Here is an 18445-nt window from a genome sequence, read left to right as displayed (position 1 = left end):
GCTGCTGCTGCAGCAGCAGCAGCAACACCAGGGGGCCCCCAAGGGGCTGCTCCCCTAACATCCATAAGAAACTTCGCCGGAGCAAAACTGCTGAAGCCAGAGGTGGGCTTGGCCTCTATTTGGGGCTTGCTGCAGCGCATGGATGCACACATGCATGCACGCATGCATGCACACATGCATGCATTGATGCATGCATGCACACATGCGTCTCTAAGTATTTGTACTTCTAGCCGCCATCATGTATATGTATATTGGCAGTAGCAGCAGCAGCAACAGCAGCATCTGCTGCTGCTGCAGCAGGCGCCAGGGGGTCCCTCATTGTGCTGCTGCTGCTGCTGCCGCCGCTAGCGCAAATCCACATACTTTTGCATGTATAAACACACAAAGATGATACGAAATTTATCTTCTGTTCATAAATATATATCCTATTGGCACTCTCGTGCATATAATTAAAAAATGACGGCATCAAAGAGCAGCAAGAAAAGCAGCAGCTATGCATTTGGCGTGTACGTACAGCTCCTCTGAAGGTGGGGTGTCTGCGTTTGTGTTTATTGTTTATTATTTGTGGATTTATTTGTTATTATTTATTTATTATATTTACTTATTTTATTTTTAGGAATTGGCGTTCTGCGAAAGCGCCAATTTGCCTCCGATTTATTTTCTGCTGGCGAAGCGGATGCTGGTGCAGGAGCTCTCTGTACACCGCAAGGTGCTGGACAAGCCTTTGGAGCTGCGTGGGTTCTTCACTTTATTTTTATTTTCAAATTTATTCTTCTTCTTTGCTTCTTTGCCGGCTCTCCAGCTGGCTAGCAGCCTGTGCCCTTGCCCTTAGGCTTTGCCTCTGCCTTTATAGCGCCGTGCTACAGGCAGCGAGGGTTTAGGGTTTAGGGTTTGGGGTTTAAGGTTTAGGGTTTGTGTGCCGCAGTAGTGCGCCGCGTGGGCCAGCTCTACGACTTCCAGTTAAACATGTGGCAGTTTGCTACTGCTCCCCAAGCCTTGGGGGGCACCATAGATGCTCCTAAGGAGCTGTTGGGGGGCCCCCAGGGGGGCCCCCCAGGGGCCCTTCAGGCTGCTGCTGGGGCCCCCAAGGCTTGCGCTGAGGGGGAGCAGCAAAAGGCGCCGCTGCAGCAGGAAGGCAAGGCGTTGCTGCTGTCGCAAGTTGTGCAGCCTGGGGTGTATAGACAGCTGGGCGGGGCCGTGGAGGAGGAGGAGCTGCAAGCCGCTACTGCGGCTGCTGCTGTTCCTACTTTAGGGCCTGCTGTTGCTGCGCCAGCTACAACGGCAGCAAGCCAGCAGCAGTAGCAGCAGCAGCAGCAGCGGCAGCAAGTGCAGAACATGCGCAGCAGCCCGCCTCCGCAATGTATCTCTGTCGCTTTTTATGTTTACCTCCAAGGGGGAAGCCTTTTGGGCAATTCCGTCGTTTAAAGACAATTAAAAACAATTAATTGTTTGTTAAATAATCGCATTAAATGCAAATTAAGTCGGCAGGGCGCAGAAGGGGTGCTGCGGAAACACGCGGGTTGTAGAGACACTCTCAGGTAACTGCACTGTTTTCGACTCCAGCGCCTGGGGGAGCTGGCGAGGCGCAGCAGCAGACATATAACTAAATTTATATCCTTTTCTTGTATTAATTTGATTGTAATTTATTAATTAGAGTAATTAGATCGGAATGAGCACTAGAGTTGCACTGAATTGGATGCGCGAAGCCCTCCTGGAGTCTGCACACTGGGCGTCGCAGAACAGCTGGGGGTGAGGCCGTGAGGTCTTGCTGCTGCTTCTGGCCTTGATTTTATTGCAAAAGCTGATTTTTTCGTTTTTCCTTGGTTAATTTGTTAAATTTTAATTAATTACACTTTTAATTTCATTTAATTTGGCAAAATGGATCGCCCAAAGCGCAGCAGGCCCGGCGCAGCCCCTCAGCGGCGCTGCTACTGCTGATGGGGCCCCCAGCCCCAAACGAAGCTCTTGATCCTAAAATAGCTAGCTGAACTCCAACTTGATCTGAATTTAATTCAGTTTTTGAAAATAGTTGCATTGATTTCGAGTTTACGCGACTCAGCTGGCGCTGCTGCTGCTCTTGCTGCTCCTGCTGCTGCAGCTGCAGCAGCGCTGCAAACGACCCCACAAGCAGCAGCATAAGTTAACACGCATCGAAACGGCAGCAGACACTTCAAGTTGCTCTTGCTATTGTCAACATGCACTGCAGCGGTTCCCCGGGCGCATGCACGCGCAGCGGGTGTGTTGCTGTTGCTGCTGCTGCTGCCGCCCGTTGGCTGCAGCAGCAGCCGCTGCAGCAGCTGGCTCAGCTGCAGCTGCAGCCGCAGCGGCATGCAGCACAGATACCGAGTAAGATGATTAGTTCTGTGGTCGGGGCTCTACACCTCGGGGCTGAACGCAGACAAGTTGGTGTTGCCTCACCAGCTGCTGCTGCTGCTGCTGCACATGGGGGGCCCCATGGGGTCCTTCAGGCCCACAGCAGCGGCCCTCTTCGTGTGGATGGAGTTTCAGCAGCAGGTCGTGGCTTCGCGAGCGCAGCAGCAGTGCCGCTTGCTGTTGCTGCAGCTGGACAAGCAGCAGCAGCAGCAGCAGCAGCAAGACACACAGGAGCACTTGCTGCTTCGGGAAACGCAGCAGCAGAGGAGCTGCTGCGCGTGAGCACAGGGACTGAGCGGCAGCAGCTGAAGCAGTCGTCAGAAGCCGACGGAGCAGCAGCAGGCGCAGCAGCAGGAGGTGCAGCAGCAGCAGCAGACACAGCAGCAGCAGCAGCAGATGCAGTCGACGAGCAGCAAAATAAGGGGCCCCACAGCAAACCCCCACACAAAGGCTTTTCTTTGGGGGCCCTTCTTTGGGGCGCGGGGACCCTTGGTGGGGCCCTTTGGGTGGCAGCTTACATGAAGCAGCACAACTTGAGTTTTACAGGCAAGTTAGGATTTAGGGTTTAGGGTTGTGGAGCCAAGAAACAGGGTTTAGGGTTTAGGGTTTAGGGTTTAGGGTTTAGGGTTTGTGGCTGCAGAGTTCTTGAAAGAGATGTGGCAGGCGGCGGACGCCCAAATGACCAAAACGGCCCAGCAGGTTCAAAACGCCGTAGAAGATGTACGCAGCTGGCTTGCTAGCTAGCCTGATAGCTAGCTATCAGGCTAGCAAGCAAGCCAGCTAGCTGGATGGCTAACCAGCTACCTAGCTGGGTAGCTAGTTGGCTGGCTGGCTGGCTGGTTGGCTAGCTGGCTAGCTAGGTGGCTAGCTAGTTAGCTGGCTGGCTAGCGAGCTTGCTCGCTGGCTGGCTAGCTAGCTAGCTGGCTAGCTAGATGGCTAGCTAGTTAGCTGACTAGGTAGCGAGCTAGCTAGCTGGCTAGCTAGCTGGCTAGCTAGCTGGCTAGCTGGCTAGCTAGCTAGCTAGGCAGGCACCGAAATAGCTGTTTGTGTTGCTTTTGGAGCCGCTTAAGAAGTGTTTGTTTTGCTTTTGGAAAAGTGGCGGTGAGCTGCTGCAGCAGAGCTGGGGCGTGCGTATACCGCAGGTGGTGTGCGGGGCCTTTCCCGAAGACCCCGAGCCGCTGCTTCCAGATTTAAAAGAACTTAATTATCCCGAAAACCTCCCGACCCTCGTCTTGGACTTCGACGGGGTGCTCGCGAAGATCGGGCACGATGTGGGGCCTCCGGCTGCTTCTGCTGCTCCTGCCGCTGCTCCTGCTGCTCCTGCTGCTCCTGCTGCTGCTACTGCTGCTGCTGCTGCCGCTACTGCCGCTGCTGCCGCTGCTGCTGCTGCTGCTTGTGCTGCTTGTGCTGCGGGCCGCGTAGATCCCGCTGCGTGTCTGGCTTTCGTCGCTCTGTCTGTCTTGCTGCCGCTTACATGCTTTAAAAAACAATTAAGTAAATAAATGAATAAATAAATAATTAATTGATTGATTAATTGTTGAATAAGTGGTTCATCCACCTTCCCCGGTGGATAGTGAGCAGCTATGCGCATTTTGACCTCTGGGCGTACAAGGGGGCATCTCTGAATTGCATTGTTTATCCAGAATAGAAACATTAGGATCAAAATAAGTAAAACAAAAAAACTAAAATAAAATAAAATAAAATAAAATGTATTTAGGTTGCGTTTTGGTGTGCGTTGCGGCTGCTGGCAGCGGGCTGGGGGCTACAAGCTGAAGAAGCGGCCGCACAGCGAGCGGCTGGTGGGGGACTTGTCGCATTTCTTTGAAGTTCTTGTCTGGAGTGCAGATGAGCCCCCAGCTGTGCAAATGGCGCTGCAGCAGTGGGGCCTCCCAGTGACCGCATGCCTCAGCGCGGACACCATGAGCCGCAGGCACGGCCGCCGCGTCAAGGCGAGTCCGAGGGCTGCCAAAAAATTCAAAAATTCTCCACGAAGTCCCACTTTAACGTTGAAAAAAGAAGAAAAAGCTCGCAAAATCCACTGAAATTCAATAAGATATCGCAAATTTAACACGAGGTCTACACGAAGTCTCACTTTAGCTTTAGAAAAAGGAGAAAAACCATGCAAAGTCCACGCATATTCAACTACTTATCTCAGGTGCAACATGGATTCAACACGACTTCCAGCTTTCCACTCTTTTAAAGCCAGAAAGGCGACACGAAATCCGCTAAACGTCAACTACTACACGAATTATGGCTTTTCACTCTTAAAAAAGGCCACGCAAATTCTACTGATATTCAACAGCATCACACGAATTCAACACGAATTGAACATGAGTTCTAGCTTTTCACTCTTTTAAAGCCAGAAGTGCGACACCCAACTCAAACGAAAACTCAACTGAAATTAACACTAATCCGAGTTTTTCACTCTTTTAGAGCCAGAAATGCGACGCAGGCTTGATTAAAATTTAACACTATTCAAGTTTTTCTACTTTTAGAGCCAGAAGTGCGACATGAACTTAACGAAGCTTCTAGATTCAGCACAATTCAACTTCACACAATTCTACTTTGCACTCTTTCAGAGCCGGAAATTCGATGCACACTAGACTGAACTTCTGACATTTAACACCAACTCAAGTTTTTAACTTTGCAAGAACCAGCAATGCGATTCACATTTAACTGCAGTAATTCAACATTTTCACTCTTTTGGAGCCGGAGATGAAGCTTCAGAATTCAACACTAGTTTAACTTCGCACAATTCAACTTTTTCACTCTTTTGGAGTCAGAGCTGCGGCACTAGCTAAGCTGAACGTCAGGACTCAACACACCCAAAGCGGCGCTGCGGAGCCTTGCTGCTGCTGCTGTTTGCTGCAGCTGAGCTGCTGCACTGCTGCTGCACGTTTGCTGCTGGTTGCAGGACCTGAGCCGGCTGGGCCGGCGCTTGGATCGGCTTGTTTATGTGTCTTGTACTGAAGAAGGTCTTGAGGAAAAGTTTCTTCCGAATTTCATCAAAGTGACGCCTTTCGAGGGAACGGGTGTGGCCTTCCTCTTTGCTCCCTTTCTTTCTTTCTTTTGTTCTTTTCTCTGCTTTTTTATTGATTTCGTTCCCCTTTTTGCTTCCTTTCTTTGTTTCTTTGTTTCCTTTCCGTGCGTCTTTTAGTGCTCTCCTCCTCTTGCTTTCGTGGCTTTGTTTGTTTTCTTGCCTTCCTTCTCCTCTTTGCTCATTTTCTCTCCTTCTCAGTTTTCTTTCCTTGCTTTCCTTTGCTCATTTGCTTCATTTCTTTCCTTTGTGTTCTTCTTTTCTTTCTGTGTTATGCTTTCCTTGCTGTCCTTCCCTTGTTCTCCTTTTTTCCCTCCCTCCCTTACCCCCCATTATTTGCCCACCTTCAGTCATAGCGTAACTTCTTCTGTTTTTTTTCCATTTGCCTGTTTTTTTGTATCCTCTTTTTGTTTTTCTGTCTTTATTTGCGTAGTGGACCTGCAGCCTGTGCCTCTGAGTTGTCCTTCTATTTCCTGTGCCTGTCTTCTCTTGTCAGCTTGCTAATCCAGTGTTTAATTCTTGAGATCTATTTGTCTTTTGAGCCCTTCAGCTGCTCCTTTATCGTTTCCCCTGTCTGTTCTTCTAGCCGCCAAACATGAGCTCTTCCACGAGCAGCTGCTGCAGCCACAGCAGCCGGTGACTGTAGGTGCAGCTGCTGTTGCTGCAGGAGCAGCAGCAACAGCTGCTGGTAGCCAGGCCTCCCACTGGCTCCTGCCTCGCTTGTACGCCTGCGAATGCGCTGCAGCCGCAGAGGCGGCGGAGGACTGCGAGCTGCTGTCGCTGATAAACTTCTTGAAGCACTGTTCGCTGAGTCCCGACGACGTGCGCAGCAGCATCAGCAGGTACGGGGGGGGGACCATCCCGGGGGTCGGCAGCAGGTTCAATGAGGCCAAACGCCTGCAGGAGACCAAGGCCACGCAGCGCAGAAGCATAGGCCGTTTCCTGGGCTTCACGCAGACCCAGGGGGCCCCCAACTTCCTCGGCGCGGGGCCCCCAGGAGCCGCGCCGGCGGGCCTTGGGGGTCCCCTGGGGGGCCCCAAGTGACCCTGGACCCACTACAACCAACGGGGGCCCCCAGGTGCAGCCAAGCAGGCGCCCACGGGGCAGTTGGGGGCACCCGCTGGAGGCATCGGGGAGGGCTGTTCTTTTTGTTTGTTTTGGTTGACTGGTTTAATCGTTTTAACATCTTCGCTTCACTGCTGCTGTTGGAGACTCAGTTTCTTTTCAGGATTAATAAGTACTTTTTCAGTTTAGAGGCCTCATGGCTGCCCATGTTAGTTATAGGCACCCAAGCATAGGGCTCTACTTTGTTTGCTTCGCCTGATGAGACCTTCTATTTATATTTGAATTAAGAGGTAAAGATGCGCCTTTTGTGCCTTCGTGGGGATCTCGTGCAGCAGCAGCAGCTGCAGCAGCACCAGCTGCAGCAGCAGCATTAGCAGCTGCTGCTGCTTCGTTGAGGGAAAACACGCCTTGTACTTATTGGTACAGCAGCTATGGCATTTTTAGCCCGTTGGAACTTCGACGCAAAACCAAGTCCAAAGGGGCCAGGTGAAGCGTCACCATCTGCATTCTACCAATCCACTTTATGTCAGATTATTCATGTGCTCATGCAAATGTAATGTACTACAAATTCATTTTGTCATTTTATTCATGTATTCATATACATGAACAGCATTATATACATACATGTATATGTATGTATGTATAAAATGTTCATGTATATAATACTGCTCATGTACAATATGAAATATATAAACATAATGACTTTACAAGCACAAACGCACAAACAAGTATATGAGTGTTTTGACGCCTCCTGATAGAGGTGAAGAAAAAAGCTGGAGCTGAGCTCCTTCACCTTAACCTCAGACAGCCACTTTCCCACAAGAGAAACGCCTAAGCCCTAAACTATCATATTTTTAGTAACTTTTGTGTTTTGTGTGTATGCGTATAATTAGTTGCGTGCGTATCTGTAGCACCGATATATGCGTAATACACGTATATACATATTTAGGTGTGTGCACGCCTAATATATATATATATATATTTGCCTGTAATGTGTCTGTATCGAGAAAATCTGTAATATGAGTAATTAGAGTCACTTGCTTGCTGGCGCATGCACAGATCTGCTGCACTGCTTCGTTGCTGGGAGAAAATGCACGCAGAAGCAAGTCAAACTCAGGTGTACATGAGAACAGCTCCGCACTAAATTTTGCTGTCTTCTTTTGAAATTAATTAATAACAAAATTAATAAATTCAAAAGAAATTAAAAAGACGCAACTCTGTGTGCGTGTTTCGCTTCTGCCGGCTAAGCAGGCCTTTTGCCCGTTTGTGTCTTCTTGCTATTTGCTGTTGCTGCTGCGCTCCCTGCTGCTCTCTTGAGTCTGGTCCCAGCCTTCACATTCAAGGCCTTTATTGTTGGTGTTGCTGCTGCTGCTGCTGTAGTGTTGCGGCTGCTTGCTTTTGCCTTCGCACTTATTTGCTTACACTCTGTGCCTGAGGCCCCACACTGACGCCCCTCAGACAAGAGGCCCTCCCGCTTCAGCCGCTGCTCCACCGCAGCAGCTAAGGGCTTAACAAGATACGCAGAAAAAATAGAGAACGCAAGCGAATGGCTGCCAGGGTCTGCTGCTGCTGCCGCTGTTGCTGCTGCTGCTGCTGCTGCTGGTGGGCTGCTGCTGCTGTGGGCGACAGCCGACGCGGTCGCAGCAGAAAAAGCACTGGGAGCCACCCGCTGAGCTGAAATCGCCCTTGCTAGTTTGTTGTGTTTGCGGAGAAGAAAATCTGTTGTCTTTGCCGAATTAAATCGGACAAATAAGCAGCCACTGAGTGCAGCAGACAGGCGCTCGCGGCCCTCCTCAGCAGTCACAGCAGCAGCAGCAGCAGTAGCGTCAGCGGCTGGTGGCTCTGTCTCAGCAGCAGCAGCTTCACAATTCAGCAGCCTGAGGTCGCATGTGCAGTGCAGCCGCCGCAACACGGCGGGGTGCTGCGCGAGGGCCTGCAGGTTGCTGCGGAGGTTTGCGTCCAGCTTGTTGGGTGCAGCAGCATCCAGCAGTGGCAGGAAAGCTGTAGCAGCAGTTTGCCTCAGGTGGGGCAGCAGCAGCAGCAGCGGGTCCATGGGGGTGGCCAGCAGCAACGAGCCGTCGCCCAGCAGCAGCTGCGGCGGCAGCAGCGCCGAGCAGGTGCCCACGCTTCTGCAACTTTTGTTTATTTCATAAATGACTTCGCCACGGACAAAGAAGTCCACGGGAACCTCAGGCGCTGACGGGTACGGCAGCGCCAGTGGCTGCAAAGACTGCCAGCTGGCCTTCTTCTGCGGCGCTCCAGACTCCTGTGGTTTATTTGGTGGGGTTGCTCCTGAGGCTTTGGGGCCACCAGCAAGTACAAGAAGTCGCAACTCGCTTGGACGAGGAGTTCGGCCCCCCATTCTGGTGACAGACTCCTTCTGAGCTGCGCAGTTGGTTAGACAGCCGGAGATTCAATACCGCGAAATATGGTGGAAATTGGCCAGTGTTGCCGTCTTTGCCGCTCTATAAAAAAGGAATTCCTTATTTTTCCACGTTCTTTCGGGTCTTCATTTAAATTTCAGGAGAGTTGAGCCAACTCGAGGGGGTTTCATGCGATAGTGCCGTGGACTTGGCTTCAGAAATCGACTGGGGCTGTGCGTGTATGCCTGAGGATTTGTATGTTCTCTGTCCTGGCATTAAAACATGTATCTAATAGCAGTAGTCGGAAAATTAACTTTTAGTTCAAGCCGCGAGATAGCTGTGAGCTGCTCTAGTTTTTCGCTGAAGTGGCTGTAAGGGCTTGTGGTGGGTGGAGTGAGGCTGGATGTTGTGTTTATTTCTCTTCTTGCCGCCTTACAGCTTGACTCAATTTCATCTGAGTTAACAAAATCGGGTATCCTGGTAATTTGTTGATTTATGGAGTTGACTCTTCGCAAGAAACTGAAGTGGGACGCGGGACGCCTGAAACCAGGAAGAGAGCTCGTTATTAAAGCTTCGGTTTACTTAGGCCTTGAATGCGGCGTTCGCAACTTATAGATTATTTTTTGGCGTAAATCCGATATATATTGAATATTTTTACCGGCATTTACTTTTCTTGATGTGCCGAAAGTTGCGAAACTTCTATTTGGTTAGCTCCGTAAACTCCTGCTTCGTGCTGCTCAACGTTTCGTTGGCGGTTGCGGCATCGAGACTATGGCTAAAACGGGAACTAGCTTAACACAAGGTCAATAATTTCATGCAAGGCTGGAAGCATGTGCCAAGAAGAGACAGAAAGGCATGCATTTTAAAATTGTCTTGTAATGTAAAGTCAGTAGACGCGGGAATATCACTAGCGGGGAAAGAGAGCCTCAACAGTCTAACTGAGACTCCCCCATTTCCTTCCCACTTCCTTCAGAGGTCTGGCTAGAAAGCAGCAGTACGTAGAAGTTTCCAGATGAAGAGCGATTAGATCTCTGTGTTCAGATACAGGGAGCTGCATGTTTCTGCAGGGATAGTGCACGCTGGAGAGTTTCTGGGTGCGACTAACTGTCGAAGTTTCGCCTTTCACTCCTTGCCTTTGTTCCTTCCTGGGAATTTTCCTTTTTGTCGCACTGCTAAGGATTATCACTTTTGAAGCTTGGGCGAAAGTCTGTCCACCAATTTCTTCTACACTTGATCTCGCCAGCATTGGCCTACAAAGGAGGTCAATTCTGACCTCTATTTGGTTATATTGAAGGCGATACCTTCCGTTGTCTGGGTCCACACTTTGTCTGGAGTGCGAGAAGATGAAAGGTACAGCCTAACTGCCCTAGACAGAAAATTTAGGCTTTTATGGGTATTCTAGTGCACTCGAGACGCAGTGGATGCTGCATTTATTTCGATGTTTGATATTCCTCGCTGGTCCTCACCCACAACGGGCGTTTTTCTCGAGGGGCTGTGCTGCGGTACGCTAGAGTAACCAGGCCCTACCGCCGTGAAAAGACCTGAAATACTTACTGAATTGGATGAGGGTGAAAGGATACACATGTTCAGTATGCGTATTACACACAGACATATATATGTATGATGTGTAAGATGCGCGAGAACACATATTTGTCGATACACATGCATTGAGGTCACGAATCCGCGTATTGTTCGGCATTTATTAAAGGAGGTTAGGGCTGCCCATTCTCCCACAATCGGCTAGACGTGAATCTATTTTTGTTTGTGAGCCCAAACAACAGCTATAGCAGCATGCGACTGCTCCTCTATCCGTGCAGCGCTGTGTGTCGTATGTTTGCACTGTATAAATGCGTGTGGACATCCATATAAAGCAAATAGAATGTTAGGAATAGCCAGCACTTGCTATCTGATTTTCACTGATGGCTGCATTGTGTCTACAAGGTCTATGATGCATTGTGCCTTTACTTAGGAGACACGTCAGTCCGTACTTTTCATTTACGCGATAAACATCATAAGTCTTCCCCACGTAAAAGCAACTCTCCACCTGCTGCTTTAGGGCGCAGGAACAACATTTAATGTCGTACAGCTGCCAAAACGAATGTTTCATGAGGCCAGAATTATACTTCTGAGCAATAAACAATGTGAGCTTGAAGAACTACAATGTGCTAACTAGGTGAAGGTAGCTGAAACTGTGCCACAATGCGTGCGGAGCTGCGTGCGGTGGAACCTGCGCATTGAATTCTTCCATGAATTGGGAATAAATGTTTGAAATAATTATCCGTAAACAAGTCTCCCCAATACCAGTTGAGGCTTACAGTTCAACATAGGGATTTTAGCTCATTTACTTCCGCTGACCGGCACACAGTACAAGGCAAGGCGCCCACCTACCCAAGTTCCCGGGCTTTCGAAGGCCGCCCCAGTCTTCTTTATCTCCACTGCCCCACGCTTTGCAAATAATTAAATGTTTGATCAAATAATATGCTAATTGGCAGTTTCAAAGAGGAGTTTCAACTAGGGCACGCGGGTGACCTGCACAAGGACTGGCGCCCTTTTCCCTGAGCATGCATCGGGGCTTCAGCCCCACACCAGCTAAGGGATTTGCTATTTTCCTCTACATCCAATAAGTAAAATATAATAAAATTGCATGCTGAGCCTCTATCACTGCCACAGGAGTAAGAGGCATGTTCAGCATAATTGTTTCTGCTCTAGTCTGCTGCGGCCGTCGCAGAAGTCTCGAGATATGAGGTGCCCCTGGTGATGCCTAGCTCACTAGACTCGAGCTCCTGCGTTTTAAAGAGAGCGCTTTTCACGAACTAGCCAGGATCTACTGCGGACCCCTGGCCGTGGATACCTAAGGGTGCCTCCCTCCCGTTCTTGGCAACATGAAGGGCCTGGCGGGGAAGAAAGAAGAGGGCTCGCCGAAGCAGTCGTTAGCCACAGGGCCAGAGGGGCTCCGGGCCCCGGCAAGCCTGCTGGAGCTGCAGCTGCAGGCTCTGGAGCACGGCGTGCGCGTGGCTGTCCCGGCTGCCGGTCTAAGCCTGTCCTCGTCTGTGCTTCGAGATTTCGTGGCATTTTTGGAGAGCTTTCTCTTGAATGACTATCAGCCTGTTCAGATCCACCTCACTGAGCCTTCTAAGAAGGAAGGAAACTTTATTTTCTCGCAAACAGCGCAAGCCTTATTCAGCAGAGTTCCTGGCAATGCAAAAGCAACGCCACCCATATGGACCGCCCCCAAACCTTCACAGGTGCAGCTCGTTGGCAGCTGCGGCGCAGAGTTGGGGCCTCCCGCTTTTGCCCGCAACTTAGACTTGGCTTTCGAGCTGCCTGCAGACGCCTTAGACAAGCGGGACTACCTGAATTACCGGTGCGTGGGGTGTCTACGCACCTGGGCTCCCTTTGTGCCTTCAAACTTGAATGATCAAGTGCATGCGTTTAGGGGATCCTTTGCGCCATTGCAAAGGACTTGTGACTTTTTGCGTATTGCTGCATTCTCAGTTACCTTGCGAAACGCGCCGGACTGGTGGACGCTGTGCATAGCCAGCTGCTGGCAACGCTGGCTTCCCCAGAACTGCCTCAGAAGTGGAAATGGGCCAGTGTATGCAGAGACCGGCTGAAGGTGGAAGCTTCAGTGCTGCCTTGGCGTTTTGACAACGCGAAGACCTTCATAAGCCTCAGGTTCCTTCCCGTGGCAGCAGAGGCGGCCAAGCTCCCCGCTGCTGCTGATGCTGCTGCTTCAGGTGACGAAGAAACGAAAGATCGGGATCGTGCAATTCGGCAGCTGCAGAAGTGGGAGGTGCGGCTCTTCCCAGCCTACTGCAGCAGCGTCTTCAGAGAGAAGTTTCTAAGGCCCGACGCCAACGCCGTCCGTCGCAGAACCACAGCCACTCGAGGAGTCCCAAATTCAAATACTGCTGAGGCGCATCTCACCGAGGCTCAGGTCAAGACTTTGCCCCCCACGCCGTACTATAATGGCCTCGTGCTTGAGGATTCCCGGTAAGACTAAATCTGCCCCCGTCTCAACACATTTTCTGGGAAAGCTGAGGCTGATGGGGCCCCCACGGGGTTTCTGGCTCTTTGGTTTTGGCTGTCACTGTTGCCTAGGCTCTTTCGGCACGCGAGGATTCTTCGAAAATGCGCCAAAGACTTTCCTGCCTTCGCTAGCTCCGTCTTGCTCTTTAAAGCCTGGGCCAAACGCCGCGCGCTGCTGGCTAGCGGAGCCTTCAACTCCAGCCTCCCCTCAGGCAGGCAGCGGCCCTTAGTTTGATTGTTTGCTTTAAATTCAATATTTGCTTTGCAGCAGCGCAGAAACTTGCTGCGAGCTGCATTTGCGGCGCAGCTGCAGTTGCACTGTTTCGTAGAAGTGGTTGATTGTCTTGGGAGTGCTGTTGGCTTGCTGCGCTGCTGCAGGCGCCTGCTGCGGCTTTACGCTTTCTCTGATTCTTGCGCACGCGTGTCTGGCCTCTGCGGATGTGGCTCGAGTGGCCACCCCCTTGCAACTGTTCAAGTTGGCCCTGTCCTTCATAGGACGCGCAGACTTCCACGGTCACTTCTACTGCATAGGAGAGGAGGCGGGGCACCCCAAGACGGCTCTGCCAGGGGCGGCTGCTGCAGTGCTAGCTGCAGCGGTAGCGGCGCGCAACGACGCTGCAGACGCAGCTAACCCAGCCTCAGCTGCTGCTGCAGCGGACCAGCAGCAACTTGTGCAGATTCCCCAGTGGGGCCGCAGCGAGCTCTGTGTCGGCCTTGTTGAAAACGCGTTCCTCTTCGACTCCGAAGAGAAGACATTCAACATTTTATGGCGCGCTCAGTTGCACATTCAGGTGCGTAGCCGCGCCGAATTCGTGTCAAGTGATTAAGTAGCTACAGGCTACCACTGGAAGATAAGTCCAGTGGAGTTTTAACGTAGAAGAAATGACAGAGGGAGGACCCTGGGCTCTAGGCTAAGAAACTTGATGGGAACACTCGCCGTGCGTAATTTACTCCTCAACTTAGCAGTTGTCGTATAGCGTATCTGAACAAGAGGGCGGGAATATTTTGTCACGCTGTTTTCGCAGGAGCTCCAGCAGGAGGCGCAGATCAGCCTGACCACGTTGGAAACTCTTGAAGACCCTTTTTTGCCCTTATTTGGTGAACAGCAGGAGCAGTTATTGCTGAAATCGGACTTGTGGGTACAAATTCCTTCGTTGCCTCCTCGAGGGAATGCATACGATCTAGAGGCTTCTTTCCCTGTTGCCAACTACGAGCCCCCTCAGCCAGACCAGCGTCACATAAGCCAAGGGCCACCCCACGAAGATGCCTGTATCGATGACCCTATACATATAGACCCCCCTAAATGGGAAGCGTGTCCAGCCTTCTTAGGCGCTGGCACTGTGGCTCGCCTGCTGGTAAGAGGGCTGGGCAACCGCTTGCAGACATTTCGCATCCGCTTTTCGCTCGCTGGATCACCGACAGGTGCTTCGCGTGAAGGTGAGGCAGTGCCTTGGGCTGCAGTGAGGAGGTCACGTGGATTTTGCTCACACGGATCATGAGGCGCGGGCCGAAGCCTAAGGTGTGGCTCCATTGCTGCGCTTGCAGGTGGTCCTAAGTTACAGAGCGGCTGTCTCACTGTGTGCATGCAGGGAACGTAGCAGACGCATGCCCTGTGGGCTTATTAGTCTCAATTACGCTGAACGGGAAAGCATACTCCCGGTTGTTAGACCGAGGGCCTCCCTTGGTGGATTCGACAGAATCGGCTTCGGGAACACCGAATGCCATCGCTGCGGACAGCTTCAGGTATGGCACCAAGGTGTCGCATGCGCCACCCAAGCGTTGACAATCTGGGAGGTAGAGAAATGCGCCTTGAAAAGAAAGCTTTGGCTGCTCTTTGCTGGTATGAACTGCATGGGTCATTGAGTGCTGCTTACTTGCAACTAGCCACTACACAGCATCTCTGTTCTTCGGAGTACTATTTCACGTTTTCAGGAAGTTCTGGGGCCCACGGTGCGATGTGCGTCGGTTCCAAGATGGACGCATGCTTCACTGCGTGCTATGGGAAAAATTTGTTGCTTTAGAGGGACCGGCGGCGCTTGAAAGGGGCGCAGAGCGGGCTGTGGGAACGCAATCACCTCCGGAACAGATTACACGAGCGGTTCTGGAGCGCCACGCTGCTGGCATCTGTGAGTATTCGGCAACTTTGACAAAGACAGAGCCGTCCGCAACTCCCAAGAGGCAAAGACATCGGCGGGCATTCAGCATACTTTGCAGCCCACTGGGTTCCAATGGCCCTTTGTCTGAGAGGCAGAAGGCGCTTATACGAGTGGGCTATTAAGCAATGTAGCTTCTGGGCTGTGATTGCCTGAGTATGTTTCTTGTGAAAGATGGTGTTATAACCCATTTTCTTGGATGACGAACGCACGAAAGTGGTGGTCTGTGATGTCGCTTCCCAAGCTTATGGATTTGCGGTATTGCACAGGCATTCGCGGAACTGAAGAATGTGCTATGCGCCCTGAGTTCGACGCCACTGACCATCAAGCAAGTTTGGCACTCGGACGCTGCTTTACGGCACACTGAAGTTTCCACTTCAAACATATGGGAAACAGAATCAGCTGATGGTACGTACGTGCGGTTTGCGCCCTCTGCCCAGAGCCAGAGTGTGCTCAGAACCCCTGTGCGATTGAATCTTATATCTCCAGCAATGTCCAAGCAGAAGCCGCAACAGGGTAGGTTGCAAGCTGACTGGAGCATACCAGCTCACTGCGATTTTTCATGATATCTTGGGCACTGCTCAGCTGCCACCGTGCACTCTGTGGTGGTCCAGTTTGAAGACTCGGGCAAGTGGCCTGTGGAGCGCGAAGCTGTTTGCAAGCTGAAGGCCGCCTTCCTGGTAGCGATGAAGTACGACTGCCCTGTTGGACAATCACTGCTTGCTTGTGACCTAAACATGGTTAACATGCTCTTCTGGATTCAAATTAAGTGAAGCAGAACTAAGCTTTGTATTTCACGTATTCGCTTATAGTGTTACCTGTAAAGTGTCTGAGCTCGTAATTTCATTGCAATGTACAAAGAAAGGGTGCACGTCTGTTTCCATGGATGGTGTTTTTCGCAGTGAGGAGCTGCTACGCGATTATTCTGTTTCAAGCAATGTAATGGAATCCTATTTAGATGTTCATTTTCAATCGTTTATCTTCCGTGTTCAAATATTTCACCCGAACGAAGTCATGGAAGAGGCAAATATCTTCACAGACTTTTCCCTCAAGCCCATTATATCTCATCTGGGCAAAGCAGTGGTTGGCTCTGGAGGCAACGGTAAAGAAACTTTAACGTTCCTTGGTGCGTTGCCGGACGACCAGACGACGGCTAAGCAGGTCTGCGATGTGCTGCTTCAAGAAGACGTGGCACTGTTGTCTGCGATCAACCCATACCACAAGGATCAAGTGTTGCACCTCCGCAGTCTTTGGTGGGCGCCGCAAGCGTCGGCACTCCTCCATAGCCTGGCCCTGAAGCACACGGCATTTGCAGGTAGGAAATGCAATGAAGCAGCAGTGGGTTTCTTGCACCCCGTAAGCACACTAAAGCCCCAAAAGTATCTAACTCAACTGCCATCCCGTGACGGCTTTTTTCAGTCGGCACAGTGCACGAGCCGCACCTAATTAAAAGATGAGCCCTGTATAGGCTGCTTGCAAGTGTTTACCGGATTCTTGTGCCACTGGGTTCTTGTGCTACTTATGTCAAACAGGTGCCGTGCGACTGGCAGTTCTTTGGCTCAGCAAGCAACTGGTGGTTGGCGCGGTGCACTTTGTCGAGCATGTTATGGCGTTCCTCTTTGTCGATTATCTGCGTGCGGGTTATGGAGATGAGCCTCAGACTCCCCACGTGGCTTTCCTTCGGTAGGTTCCACCAAGTGGAACTTTGTGTCCGTGTCCTTTTACTGCACGTCCACTTCCAGACGGGACGGCACCATATGCTGGTGGCGGCTTCACGGTATTCGGGATTAACTTGTGTTCCTGAGCCCTTGTGTAGGAGACTTCGCGGTATTATTGTCTCAGGTTTCTTCAGTTTGTAAGCTCATTTGATTGGGAGCATAATGCACTGCTTGTTTCGTTTGATCCCGCTGCTCCACTTACTGAAGAACAGCGACAAAAGATGCAGATATCCTTTGAGCAGTAAGTATGAACAGCTGCGGCGCAAAGATGTATTCTACTTAGCTGGTGTAGATGCCTATGACGGTGGGCACAAACGCAGGTGTCTGTATGTTGGCGGAGTCTTTAAACACATGCCATGGACTTAAATTTGGCGCCACTGCCAAGCTCAGTGGTACTGCCGGCCAACGGTGTACCGGCTTGTGCGATGCATTCCATGTCGCCACCTGCAGCTTCCGTCATACCCCGTCCGTGCACTCGGTGATCGATCCACATGGGTTCATTCTTCCGCGGCCAAACCCCCCATCGTTTCGTCGTCTCATCGGATGTGCCCGGTATGAGCATGGCAGACGCACCTATAAACCACAACTAGGCCCTCATCTGCCTTTGTCAGCAGCTGCAGCTTCTTGGGGTTGCGTGTATGCCTTAATAGCATTTGTATGGGTTGTTTGATTGGCACAGAGACTGCTTTAAAAAGATTCATGTCAGCTGCATAACCTCCGCGCAGCTGACAGTCGCATGGGCGGGACTATTTACAACTGACTGGTGCCAGTTTGATATTATTTTAAGACTGAAAGATCCTCTGGCCACTTCGGAGGCGCGGCCAGACGTGACAGCGCCGCAGAAGAAGAGGCGCTTCGCAAACTTAGCCTTCAACAGAGATCCGGAGGACCACCGTAGAGAACCCATTACTTGTGGCCTTTTGCAGAGGGGAGGATCCGAAGATTTATCTGTCTACTTTCCTCGAGGGAAATTCAACCTTTCACCCACAGCCCCTGAAACAGCAGCTGTATTGGATGACCTGCTGTTGCGAGCTGTGGGCTCGAAGGTTTGTATACGGAGGTATATATTACTGCGGTTCCTGCGACGTCTCTTCCAGGCATTTCCAAATGCTTTTGTATTGGGTCTAGACTTTGTGCAGGCTCAGCAACTAGGGGGAGGCCTGCCAGATGCCATAGCATTAAAAATACCGCCAGTAACGCTGCTCTGCAGAGCGGTACAACCCTTAGAGGTGTTACCTCGCTTACTTGTTTGCCCGTCGTGGGAGGCACAGAAGGTGCCTAGAATTCCTAACAACCCCAAGAAAGAAGACGGCGACACACTTCAGAATGAGCGGGCTTTTATGGCCGTTCTAAGTCCAGCGATGCTACTTGGGGGCATCAATGCAATCGCCGTGGGCTTGGTGGAGTCAGTGTTGCTCACCTAGGCCTCTCCTGGAACTAGAAGTGAACGTCTGCTAACCAAATGCATCGTCTTTTGTTAGCACAATATTTAAGGTTGGACCGCGGGTTTTTCTCCAATGCTTTTTATGCGTTGCCTTTTTCTGAGGAAATTTTGTCAGAGATGACGAATGCGGAAGGGACAGACAAGCACTTCTCCCTAGTCGTAGTGCAGGATAATATCTTCAAGCTATTGGTTTTCTTCAGATTCGTGGAGTTCATAGGATATGTCAGCGTGAATACGCCTTGTGGGTTGAAATGGCGTACTTG

At 51.0% G+C, this 18445-nt stretch overlaps 4 protein-coding genes across 4 annotated transcripts; 3 read left to right on the top strand and 1 right to left on the bottom strand.

Moving 5' to 3' along the window:
• Positions 1–676: 676 nt before the first annotated feature.
• Positions 677–1302, top strand: ETH_00029605 (uncharacterized protein; the record flags this gene model as incomplete). The annotated part of the gene is made up of 2 exons (XM_013374349.1): positions 677–734; positions 926–1302. The coding sequence occupies 2 exons, from the start codon at positions 677–679 to the stop codon at positions 1300–1302; spliced, it is 435 nt and encodes a 144-aa protein (XP_013229803.1).
• Positions 1303–2195: 893 nt separating this feature from the next.
• ETH_00029600 (uncharacterized protein) lies at positions 2196–6454 on the top strand (the record flags this gene model as incomplete). The annotated part of the gene is made up of 6 exons (XM_013374348.1): positions 2196–2910; positions 3014–3093; positions 3516–3644; positions 4125–4322; positions 5288–5405; positions 6156–6454. 6 exons carry the CDS (start codon positions 2196–2198, stop codon positions 6452–6454), a joined length of 1539 nt encoding a protein of 512 aa, XP_013229802.1.
• A 1264-nt stretch (positions 6455–7718) lies between these two features.
• ETH_00029595 (uncharacterized protein) lies at positions 7719–8837 on the bottom strand (the record flags this gene model as incomplete). Its single annotated transcript, XM_013374347.1, has 1 exon — positions 7719–8837. The coding sequence occupies one exon, from the start codon at positions 8835–8837 to the stop codon at positions 7719–7721; it is 1119 nt and encodes a 372-aa protein (XP_013229801.1).
• A 2883-nt stretch (positions 8838–11720) lies between these two features.
• ETH_00029590 (uncharacterized protein) lies at positions 11721–18162 on the top strand (the record flags this gene model as incomplete). Its single annotated transcript, XM_013374346.1, has 14 exons — positions 11721–12202; positions 12334–12831; positions 12940–13079; positions 13246–13658; positions 13893–14304; positions 14457–14610; positions 14800–15133; positions 15290–15428; positions 15606–15711; positions 15923–16335; positions 16553–16703; positions 16863–16979; positions 17189–17290; positions 17418–18162. The coding sequence occupies 14 exons, from the start codon at positions 11721–11723 to the stop codon at positions 18160–18162; spliced, it is 4206 nt and encodes a 1401-aa protein (XP_013229800.1).
• Positions 18163–18445: the final 283 nt, after the last annotated feature.

This window comes from Eimeria tenella, genomic scaffold (genome assembly GCF_000499545.2).
Source record: "Eimeria tenella Houghton genomic scaffold, Eth_scaff2, whole genome shotgun sequence".
NCBI classification, from domain to species: domain Eukaryota; phylum Apicomplexa; class Conoidasida; order Eucoccidiorida; family Eimeriidae; genus Eimeria; species Eimeria tenella.
Note: the sequence above shows the minus strand (reverse complement) of the source record. Positions and strands in the feature narration are given on the sequence as shown.